Source organism: Typopeltis vanoorti, chromosome 22, assembly GCF_054136105.1.
Source record: "Typopeltis vanoorti isolate ZY-2024b chromosome 22, IOZ_Tvanoo_1.0, whole genome shotgun sequence".
Classification (NCBI taxonomy): domain Eukaryota; kingdom Metazoa; phylum Arthropoda; class Arachnida; order Uropygi; family Thelyphonidae; genus Typopeltis; species Typopeltis vanoorti.
In genome coordinates, this window is record NC_143570.1 from 59,016,088 (window position 1) to 59,028,510 (window position 12,423).

Below are 12,423 nucleotides of genomic sequence, written 5' to 3' on the forward strand. Positions count from 1 at the left end.
CTGGTATCATTTCTTTTCCATTGATGCTTCTTATGTTGGTGGTGCCAATCTTAATCTCTGCTGATGTTGAGTTGGGGTTTGTTCCAGTAGCTGACTTTTCACTGTTCACACTGGTTCCCTGATTAAAACAATAGGGACCTTGTTTAACTGGGCAATGCCTCAGCTGTCATGAAATTTCATGTTGCACCATCATTTTGAGTTATAGTTTAAGCCAATAAGAATACAATTTGGTCACACCACAAAAAAGTGAGGAATGGACATCATGTCATTTCTCTGTTCCCGAAAAGGCCATGTGGAGGTCTCCTCCCAGTTATCCAGCCTTAACCCTTAAGCACTCCCCTCTTGCCAACCGCTTTCTACACATGCAAAATTCCAATGGCTAAACATCTTGGTTACCTGCCAATGGATCTCTATAGAAACTAGTCAACCATATCTGAGTAGAGGAGAAAAGATTCACTGGCAGCTAACCAAGATTATATCTAGCTTGTGAAATTTTGCATACAAAAGCAAGACTGAAGTCTTACACATAATGTGTATATAATATAGAGGCATCTTCAGAGTATCACAGACTCATCAAGGCAGGATCCTTTGCAGTCCACACAATGCCTAAAGTACTCATCATACCTATTATTTATTATTCTATTTGTATTTTATTGGTCAGAGTCATGACCTAATTAAAAATTGCAACCTTTATTTCTCTGACGAATAGAATACAACACAGATATACCAAAGACAGAAACGCCATGCTGGCATGACATAACCTCCACCTTCCCCCATGAGCTCCGAAGACGATGCACTGTCGAAACGGCTCACACCCTGTTCTCCCAACCCGATCTTATCCCATAATATCCTTCTCCTTCTCCAAAAAATTTCTGTGTTCACCACCATCCCAAAGTATTCTCTGCACACCATTAATAATTTAAAAAATATAAAAAAAACCAGGTTTTTCAAAAAAAGTTTGCATACCTCTTGCCTCACCAATAATTCTCCCAAATCTCTCAAACTCCACTTTTCTGACCCCCGCCCCCTTCCATTCAGTCATACTTCCTTCCTTCAACAATGAATATATATCGCTGTTGGAAGTTTATTTTGCACTTGGTTAGACTATAATAAATTTAGTTTAATCCTTTATCCAAGTGTAAGCAAACAAAGTTTGTGCCTGAAAATATCTTCAGGACTGAGGTAAGGTGGTGCAACACCAGGCAACTCCAAGCAAAGGTGGACCAAGCTCTCATCACTCCTTGTCTAAGTATCTCCCATAATGTAAAGCACATCTCCTTGTGGACATGTATATTGCTATACATAAAGGGAAGGGCTACTACCCAGACCGGTTTCAACCTTTATTGAGGTCTCGTCAGTGGGAGGCAGACCCAAACGTGGAGATATTAAGGCAGAAGCAATAGGAGAGGTCATATTTACCTATGCAACTTGTATAGGTAAATATGGCCAAAAGATAGTATTCTCGTAAGTTGATCATAATTTCCAGCTTTGTAGTTCAACATGTAACCTGTGCTAATCAGAGCATCAATACAATTAGATACTTCCAGTGGTGAGCTATAAGGGGCTCATGCGAGCCCTTTGTTAAATTTTTTTCAAATTTGCAAGCCCCTTGTTCTTGTTTAATAATCTTGTAGAACTAGAAAATACCACCGTGGAATGTATACATGCTACTATAATTGCTACTTTAAGTTCATATGGATTTTCTGATAACTATTTAAAAATCATCTCATTGCATTTTGTTCTGATGGAGCTAGTGTAATGTTAGGAAACAAATCACATGTTGCAATCAAATTTCCCAATATTGTGATTTGGCATTGCATAGCTCATCGTTTACAATTAGCATTAGACGATTCGATAAAAAACATTAAAGAAATAAATCATTTTGAAATATTTATGGATAAATTACATGCTTTTTATCAATCACCAAAAAATCAATAAGAATTAAATACGATTGCAAAATACCTTGGTATCGAAATTTTAAAGATTGGCCATGTGTTTGGACCGCGATGGGCAGCTTGCAGTTTACGAACGGCTCTTGCTTTGTGGAGAAATTACCAGCTTTATGCAAGCATATTGCATCGAACGATAAATATATAAGGGCTTTTTAAACCGACTTCTCAATTTGGAATTTTTTAAAGATCTAGCATTAATGATTGATATCCTACAGGAATTACCATATCTGTCAGAAGCTCTACAAAGTCGCAATATAAGTATTATAAGGGCTAAGTTATCCTTTTTTTTTTTTTTTTTTTTTTTTTGCTCGATGATGCGAGCCCTTTGTTAAAATTCCCATAGCTCACCACTGGATACTTTCAAAGAAAGCACAGCATGATCACTGCTACCAACTAGTGGTAAAATAGCCATATTCTTAACAGAGACTCCTTCTGATGCTATGATTAAATCCAACACTCTTTGACCTCAAGTTCCTTCTTTCACATTCTGCTTGAGAAAGTTGTCTCGCAACATTTCAATAAAATTTCAATAAATTCCTCTTCTTTCTTATCATGAGTTTTTTCATCTACCCAATCAATATTTGGAAAATTAAAGTCACCCATAATCATCACTCTCATTTGGTACCCATAAGGCTAAATTGGCAATGCATTTCTTCATCCCCTGCAACTGAGCTGCCAGGTCTGCAGCAACACCCCACCATATATTTGATTTAGTTAGCTTCCACTTCACATCAGATAGAGTCAAACTCACTGCTACATGGGGCATTGTTAGCATCAGTTTTCTTGCATTTCTATCCTAACCGGACTTAAGTCATCTGCTATCATTAGTAGTACTCTTCTGTCATTTCTAAAAATAGTATACCCATTACACTTGATCCCAGTTACCATATCTGATTCTGATAGTCAGGTTTCACCAATGCCAACAATCTTAGGCCACATCATATTCAATAAAACAATAAATTCAACCTCTTTGTTTCTGGTGCTCCTGGCATTTGTATATAGACATAATAAATTACCACCTAGCCTATTCTTATAATTAGATATGTAATCTATTTGGCCTTGTTGTAGAACGCTCTCTTTTCCCTCCCCAGACATATTTAAAAGGTCCAAACCCAAAGCATATTTTCCCACCCCTTTGCCATATGCATAATAATGTTCAAAGACATTCATGTCTTTATCACGTTTGCGTACCATAGCTGAACTTTCATACACATTTTTCCCATTCCTCCCTTGATGAATTAGTTTCCCTGATTCTCTGCATTAGGTCTCATAAAAAGTAATTTTTCCAGACTCCTAATGCCAAATGAATTCAAGTGCAGGCCATCCCTCTTATACAAGTCTTTTCTGCCATCAAACTCACTTCACACATCTAAAAACTTGCATCCATTTCTTCTACACAAACCATGAAATCATTAGCTATCATCACCCTTCTTAACTCAGTGCTATCATATCTGATAGCAAACCTACAATTTTCACTCTCAGATTTCTTTCTCGTTTCTTCCAACAGACCTTTCATATCTTCTCTCATACTATATTTGTTGCTACTTAAATTATTAGTACCTACCAGAACTACCATCTCTTTTACTTTTCTTTTTCAACTGATGATGATGATCAGCCTGTCTTTTCCATCCATTACAGGCTGAAGGCCTATCCCATTGCAGGAAGGTAGGGTCTACTTCTCCCAACCCACAGCCTCTTGGCTGGAGAGTGGCCTTTTTCAATTACGTTTGCCATATCTTTAATTTTCATCCCCAGGAAACTAGAAGTGGCGATTCTCCTGGCAAGTGCAAATTTTAAGATTGAATCACTATACCATATCACCTCTTTTTCCTTAGATTTTAACTGACTTACCTTGTTGTTATTAATATTATTATTATTACTGTTCAGTATTAGTATTATTATTATAGTATATATTAGTATTACTGTTCAGTGCTTTCCTGCCTGATCTTGTTCTGATCCTTTTTCTTACCCTATAAGTTTAGTTAAACATTTTTCCACTGTCGATTTTCTAATAATTTCTTTTAATCAAGACATTTCTAATGTCAACTTATCAGATAAATTATTATCATCACTGCAGCAGCACTTTTGTTCATCAGGACAAAGACTCTCCTCAGTAGTAACAAATTGAGCTTTAGACACTGCCCTGCTGTGATGAGTTTTTGGCACCATTCCTAAGAGTAGTAAAAACTAATAATATTTTTGCAATTATGTTATAAAATGATGTAGTACAATAATTACACTAAAAAACTATAATAATATACTAAAAGTACACCGTTAAATCTAAGAAAACATTCAATAATCAACAAAAATCACAGTGCTTTCAGGAGCTTTCTAACAGCACATCTTTTCATCGGATAGCCTTGAAACCAATCATACTCTAGAAACTTTTCATGGAACTTTCCAAGACATTTCATCACTATCCATTCCACACATGTATTGCCATGATGCATTAATGCACTTATGTTAAGACAAATGACATGGGAAACAATTTTACCTGCACATTCCAGAGAAAGTCTAGTCTAGCAGTCCACTCTACTTGGCGACCATGAATTAATACTGCAAACAGAAAATGGAAGATGGCCACAATGCCAATAATGTGAAGAGGTATCCGAGCCCTGAAAGTAGATAAAATTATCAGTGTGCAATTTATTATTATTATTTTCTGATTTTTCATTTTACAAAAAAAAAAAAAAAAAAAAAAAAAAAAAAAAAAATCATAAACCTAGTTAATATCATTATAATGGTCACTTACATAATAAACTATTTCTGTTCTTCCACATTATTCTGTTAATCTCTTCTCTCCTGTAGTCCTAAATGGACTGTTGGGTCATTATTCATGGCTGGTAGGTGATATTTTTTGTTAGCCTCCTCCAATCATCTCGGTCTCTTGTTCTTGATGTCAGTTGAGAAAGGGAGGAATTTGTCCATTTTAATCGAGGTCTGCCCCTAACCCTTGGTCCTGGAACGATTCCTTCTAGTGCTTGCTTTGGAATTCCATTAGCCCTCTCCACATGTCCAAACCATTTCATCTGTCTTCTTCTGATGACTGTCGGAATATTTTCCCTTCTTCTCCTGTCTATTGAATCAATCAGTTTTGGGACATTTTCATTGGTATCGTGAGCAGTATAGGGAATTCTCAAAAGTCTTCTGTAAGTTTTCATTTCAAAAGACAGGAGCCTCCTCTCATCTTGCCTCAATAAAGTCCAGGCCTCACAACCATACAAAAGGACAGAATTCACCAAGGTGTCAGTTAGTCTTAGTCTGGTTGTGATTGCTATTCTGTTATCTCCCCATAATGGTTTTAACTTCTGTTGGGCCACGGTTGCCTTAGCAATTCAGTATTAATGTAGGTTTTTGAACGACCATCTTGACTCAACATGCCTTCCTAGATAAGTGAACTTGTTTACATTCTCAATTTGTTTATTGCCAATTTGTATCTTTAAGAATTCAATGTCTGATTTTGAGGTTACCATTGTTTTTGTTTTTTGTAGGTTTATGTATAATCCATATTTTTTTAATGTTCCAAAAACACGGCTGGTTATCTCTTGTAATTCTTCTTCACTTTCTGCCAGAAGATCGATATCGTCTGCAACACGTAAGTTATTTATTCTTAGTCTGCCAACAACTATTCCTGTGTCATATTCATGAAGAGCTTCATCTATGACATATTCCAGAAAGCAATTAAAAAGAAGAGGGGACAAGATACATCCCTGTCTTACGCCTGTTCTGACCAGAACGGTTCACTGCTGTAATTTTTAATTTCAATTCTCATATCAGATGAAGAATAAAAAGCTTTAATAATCCTAATGATTTTGTTGTCAATACCATAATGTTCTAAAATTTTCCATGATGCCTCATGCCATATTGAGACAAAAGCTTTTTGAAGGTCTAAAAAGTTGTGACAGATTATTTTGTTATGTTCTATGTATTTTTCGCCTAGTATGTGTATTGTAAAAACATGGTCGATTGTACTTCTGGACTTCCGGAAACTCACTTGTTCATCTGATAGTCTGTTTTCTATTTTCTTTTCAATTCTTGACAATAGTATTTGTAACAGGATTTTGTTTGGATGACTAATAAGGCTTATTGTTCTGTAGTTGCTACATTTATTGCTGTTTCCCTTTATAGGAATAGGTACAAGGACAGAAGTCCGCCAATCAGAAGGCCAAGTCTCTGTGTTCCATACATCCTGGAATAAATTTAGTAAGGTGTCTATGATGATGTCATCTCCTTCACATATCAGTTCCATTGCAACACCATCAGTACCTGTGATTTTCCTATTTTTGAGGAGCTAACTGCTGCAGTGACTTCTTTTAATATCAGGTAATCTCCTTCCCCCGAACCTCCTGGCAAAATTCCGTCCAAAATATCGTCAGTCAGTTGAGGGTCCTTTTGAAAAAGCTTGGTTGCATAACATTTCCATCTATCAACTATTTTCTGGTTGTCCGTGATAGGCGTTCAATCTTCATCTTCTATGCTCCAATTAATTGCAGTAAAAGGTTTGGTGAACTTATTGATAATTTGAAAAGCACTTTTAGAATTATTTTTATTTAAGTCCTCTTCTATATTTTTGCATTCATCTAATATCCATAAGTTTCTAGCATATTTGATTTCTTTTTTAATAATCTTAGTAATATTTTTATACTGTTCTCTATTATCACCATTATTAATATGAGATTTCAAATATCTTCTTTCGTCGCATAGGTCCAAAATATTTTTGCTTATCCATGGTTTATTTTCCTTTTGTATCCAAGGATTTCTTCAGCTGTCTCAGTTATCTTTTGTGAGAAGTATTTGGGTTTAGATTCGAGTTATTATGTTTCTTGAAGCTTGTGCCAAAAATTTGTTTTAATTTGTATATTTATATAGTATATTTATTTGGGGATCTTTTAATTTTTCTATATTATATCTTTTATGAGTTGATTTTGTAGATCCCGGACGGGCCCTTATTTTTGAGTTGCTGTCGTGATATAATATATTTTGGTACCGTCGGAACCGAACACGTAACGGTGGAAGACAAAACGAAGCTAAGTTACTGTATTTAGTTATATTTCATTTTATTTAATTATATTTAGTACTTAAATGTTCTGATGTTTGTACTTTTTTTTCCCTTTTATTTATTAATTGAATAATTATTAAAGATTACGCTACTCGGCTGTAAGGAATGATGGTGGATTCAGCAGCAGTCGCAAGTGGCATAACGCCAAGTCCTCCGCCATTTAAGAACTAAATTATTAGCAATATCATAAGGGACTTTGTGGCATGCAGTACTTGCGGCATGTATGCATCTCGGGAATTACATATGTGGCTTGTTAAAGAGAGTGGAGAGCGTATGTGCGCAAAATGCAGGCAGTTGGAAGAAATAAGTACATTAGATATATCGATATCCGACTTTGTTGCTCCAGGAACGAGGAATGAATGTAGGAAGACAAGTAGTGTGATAGGAGAGAATGAGAAAATAATAGTTGATAGTGTGGAAGGTGTGAGTGACTGTGAAAGTTTAGGAGATGGTTTTGTTTGGGAGAGTGAATTTAGATTAAGAGTGACTGACCTGCAGAGGGAGATAGATGAGTTGAAAGAGGAGGTGGAATGTCTTGTGAATGAGAGCAGAAGTATGAAAGATAAGATTAGGAGAATGGAAGAGATAAATGCAAGGCGAATCAGAGTAGGAGAGAGAGAGAATTTAGGGAGTATGAGTGAGAGTTATGGGGGTGCTAGAAGAGGAGAGAATGGAAACAGTAGAAGAGAGGGAAAGAGAGAGAGATATGGAAGTGCTAGAAGAGGAGAGAATGGAAACGGTAGGAGAGATGGAATGAGAGAGAGGTATGGGAATGCTAGAAGACGAGAGGATGGAAACAGTAGTAGGAGAGACAGAATGAGAGAGGGATATGGAAGTGCTAGAAGTGGAGAAAATGGAAACAGTAGGAGAGAGGGAATGAGAGAGATGTATGGGAGTGCTAGAAGCGGAGAGAATGGAAACAGTAGAAGAGAGAGGTATGGGAATGAAAGAAGAGGAGAGAATGGAAACAATAGGAGCGAGGGAATGGTAAGAGGTATAATGTATGGCGACTCAATGATCCGTGGTGTTCAAGATAGGATGCGTGAGGAGTGTTTGCCAGGAGGAACAATAGAAAGGGTGGCTATGGCAGTTAAGAGAGGTGAAAGGATGGATGAGATGATTGTGATGGTAGGAACGAATGACTTGAGTGGTAATGTAAGTCGGGCAGCGAGAGATATGAGATTTTTGCTTGAGACTGTATGGAAGAAGACAGAGAGAGGAAAAATAGTGTGCATGTTGCCTAGGTATGATAATGATGAGCTGAGCAGAAGAGCGGTGATATTGAATGGCATAATAGCGAGAATGTGTGAGAAGAGAGGACTGGTATATGTGGATGCTTGGAGTGCGTTTGAGGAAAGAGAGGAATTGTATGCGAGAGACCGTTTACATTTGAATGAGGAAGGACGTAGGCATCTGGAGCGATTGCTGTTCTGAACGAGTCAGTGTGTCCCAGGGAGGATGATAGCAGGGGTTGCCTCTTGTGGGAATGTATACTTGGGAGAAGGGAGACAATGTGAGGTAACACTGAGCCCAGTGGAGTCTAGAAGGGATAATGCTGGGTATAGAAACAATGGCATTTATATGCTTTATACTAATGCCAGGCGTATCTAGAATAAGGGAGAGGAATTGGTGACGCAGATAGCATCAGCCAGGCCAAATATTATTGCGATCACTGAGACGTGGTTGACAGAAGGGGATATAACAACAGGAATAGCGCTGGGTATAGCATTTTTCGTCAGGATAGGAGGGGAAAGCGTGGTGGTGGGGTACTGCTTATGATAAGTGATGACCTATATCCTCTAAGAGTGGAGAATTTGGAAGGAAGTGAGACTAATTATTTTGAGAGCGTATGGTGTGAGGTAGAGGTAGGCAAGACAGGATATTTAGTGGGGTGTTGCTACAGACCCAGGAGCACAGAGGATGGGGACCAGGAGATGTTTAGACAGCTAAGTTTGGTAAGTGCAAGAAGAATGATTGTTATGGGAGATTTTAACTTGAGTAGTATAAATTGGAGAGAGGAAGATGCATGTAGCAATAGGGGAATGGAATTTCTAGAATTCTTGAGGGACAAATGTCTTAGGCAACATGTAACAGAGGGAACAAGAGGTTCAAAAGTTTTGGATTTGGTTATAGCATCAGAAGAGTTGATAATAACTGAGTTGATGTCTCTCCCACCAGTTGGAGAGAGTGACCATATGGTGTTGACTTGGAAAATGAATAGACATGCAGGAGTATCAAAGAGACGAGAACTTATGTGGAATTATAAGGCAGGTGATTATAATAGTCTTAGACGTCAACTTCGGGAAGTTTCATGGAGGCAGGAATTGGAAGGCCGGGATATCACTAGTGCGTGGGAAATTGTGAAAGAATATTTGTTATCAGCAATGGTAAGTTGTATACCACGAGTGAAGAAGAGGACGCAATTTGGAGTAAAGTGGATGACAAACAATATTAAACAGGAATTGCATGCGAAAAAGAGGCTATGGATGAGATATAAGGTGACAGGTGAGAAGAAGCTGCATGAAGAATATAAGACACAGGCCAGAAGAGTGACTAGTGTGGTAAGGAAAGCGAAACTGGAATATGAGAGGAGATTGGCCCTAAGATCCAAAGAAAATCCTAGGGAATTTTTTAGCTATGTGGCCAGTAGGAAGAGAAATGACTGTGGAAGAATGATATTTTGGATAAAAATGGGAATAGAGTGACTGATGCAGAGGACATAGTGGAATTGTTCAATGAACACTTTATTGGAGTATTTCATCTTAGAGGAGTCAGTTTTAATGCTAGAGGGATAGGGCAGGTTCGAGGTACAGGAGGAGAGTGTGTTTCAGATACTGAGTACTCTGGATGTCAGTAAAGCTTTGGGACTGGACGGTATTTCACCACGAGTTTTGAGAGAATGTGCTAGGGAACTGACAGTGCCTTTAACCTGGCTTTTCAATGAAAGTCTGGATTCGGCAAAGGTGGCCAGGGAATGGAAGGAAGGTAAGATAGTGCCATTGCATAAGGGTGGTAACAGACTGGAAGTGTCTAATTATAGGCCAGTCTGTGTGTCATCAGTAGTTGTTAAGATCTTGGAGAAAGTAGTGAGGGACCGTATACAGCATTGGGCAGATGAGGGTAATGTTATCTGTGAGAATCAACATGGATTTGTGAAAGGACGCTCTTGTTTTAGCAATATGCTAGCCTTTTATAATAAAGTTTTAAGAACATTAGATGAGGGAAAGGCATATACTGCAATTTTCTTAGACTTGGCGAAGGCATTTGACAGGGTGCCACATGATAAGCTGATATTTAAGTTGCAGCACATGGGTCTGGATGTCAGATTGGTCAACTGGATTCATGATTGGCTGTCTGATAGGTATCAGAGAGTTGTGTATGGTGGAGCAGTTTCCAGGAGGCAGAGGGTTACAAGTGGGGTCCCACAAGGCTCAGTACTAGGACCTATATTGTTTAACCTTTATATCAATGACATAGCCAGTGGATTGCAGGGGGATATTCAGTTGTTTGCAGATGATGCGAAGCTGAGAAGGATTATTAGTAATAGTGCAGATGTGGTAGCCCTGCAAGAGGATTTAAATAAGCTAGATAGATGGGCAAATGAATGGGGGTGTTGTCAGTTTAATGCAGCAAAATGTAAGGTCTTGCAGTTTGGGAAACATCAATGGGATGCTGCATACTCTATGGGAGGAGTTATACTGGAGGAAGTAGGGGAGACAAGAGATCTGGGGGTTGATGATTGATAGAAACCTGAAGTTTAGGGGACATATTGCAAAGGTGGTGAAGGTAACACAGAGGATTGCTGCTATTATGAGAAGGACACTGACCTGCAGAGATAAGAGGGTTATCATTCCGTTGTATAAGTCTCTGATCAGACCACACTTGGATTATTGTTCTCAGATTTGGTCCCCAGGATTTGAAGGGGATAAATTAACTGTGGAAAGGATACAAAGACGGATGACAAAGATGGTTTCAGGACTGTACAAGGATAGTTATGAGGATCGGCTGAGAGAATGTGGACTGCAGAGTTTGGTGGATAGAAGAAGGAGAGGTGATATGATTGAGACTTTTAAACTGTTGAGAGGTGGTTACAGGGTTGACACTCGGGAGTTCTTTCGCTTGGTTGAACAGCGGGAAGGAGTGATGACTAGAGGCCATCCCTGGAAGTTACGAAAGGAAACTGTGAGCAAGAGGGTAAGGAGTGGTTTCTTTGTGTGGAGGGTGGTTGAGCCGTGGAATGCATTGCCTGATGGAGTGGTCTGAGCGAGAACGGTCACTGAGTTTAAAGAGTGGTATGATAGACTTTGTGTTTATGAGGGGGGGTACCTCCCCTCGATGAGTCTTGACAGACTTTAAGTCTTAGGAAGGACCTCCCTTAATGAGTCTTTTGACTCCTTGGAGGCCTGAATAATAATAATAATAATAATAATAATATTTCTCTCATTTTCATATTCACAGTTGTGATGACCATGTTGTGGTCTCTGCCAATGTTGGCTCCAGGAAATGATCTGGTTATTGTGAGGTTGATGGAGTTTTTAAATATTGTGCTTACAAGGATAAAGTCAATTTGGTTGTGTGTGTTACCATCAGGGGAAGTCCATGTCCATCTTCTGGAAGGTTTATGGGGAAATAGAGTGTTAGTAATGGCGAGTTCATTTTGTGAGGTACAATTAATCAATTCAAAACTTCTTTCATTTGTCTCCCTATTCTGTAATAGTAGATGTAATTCAGCACTAATAATTAGTTATTTTTAATGCTATGTTTTAAAGGCTCTCTTAATTCTTGTATGATTGTGTGCAAGAAAATTTGTTGCTGCTATTTTCCTTAGTGAACTTAAACAGTAATGAGAATTTTGTGTTCTGATTTTCTAGAGAATTAATTGGAAGGCTGGGATATCATTAGTGCATGCGAAATTATGAAAGAATATTTGTTAGCAGCAATGGTAAGTTGTATACCATGAGTGAACAAGAGGACAAAATTTGGAGTAAAGTGGATGACAAACAATATTAAACAGGAATTGCATGCGAAAAAGAGGCTGTGGAAGAGATATAAGGAGACAGGAGAAGAGAAGATGCATGGAAAGTATAAGACACAAGCCAGAAGAGCGACTAGTATGGTAAGGAAGACGAAACTGGAATATGAGAGGAGATTAGCCCTAAGATACAAAGAAAATCCTAGGGAATTTTTTAGCTATGTGGCCAGTAGGAGGAGAAATGACTGTGGAAGAATGATATTGTCGGATAAAATGTCTGATGCAGAGGACATAGTAGAATTGTTCAATGAACACTTTATTGGAGTATTTCATCCTGGAGGAGTCAGTTTTAATGCTAGAGGGATAGGGAAGGTTCAAGGTTTAGAGATACAGGAGGAGAGTGTTTTTCAAATACTGAGTACTCTGGATGTCAGTAAAGC

At 38.2% G+C, this 12,423-nt stretch overlaps 1 protein-coding gene across 1 annotated transcript in view; it reads right to left on the reverse strand.

Annotated features, from left to right (window-relative positions):
- LOC150094441 (adenylate cyclase type 1-like) overlaps positions 1 to 12,423 on the reverse strand; it is a 619,545-nt gene that overhangs the window by 106,981 nt on the left and 500,141 nt on the right. Inside the window, exon 15 of the mRNA XM_090412469.1 lies at positions 4,447 to 4,567. Coding sequence (XP_090268595.1) covers positions 4,447 to 4,567 — 121 coding nt within the window. The remainder of the gene's footprint in view (positions 1 to 4,446; positions 4,568 to 12,423) is intronic.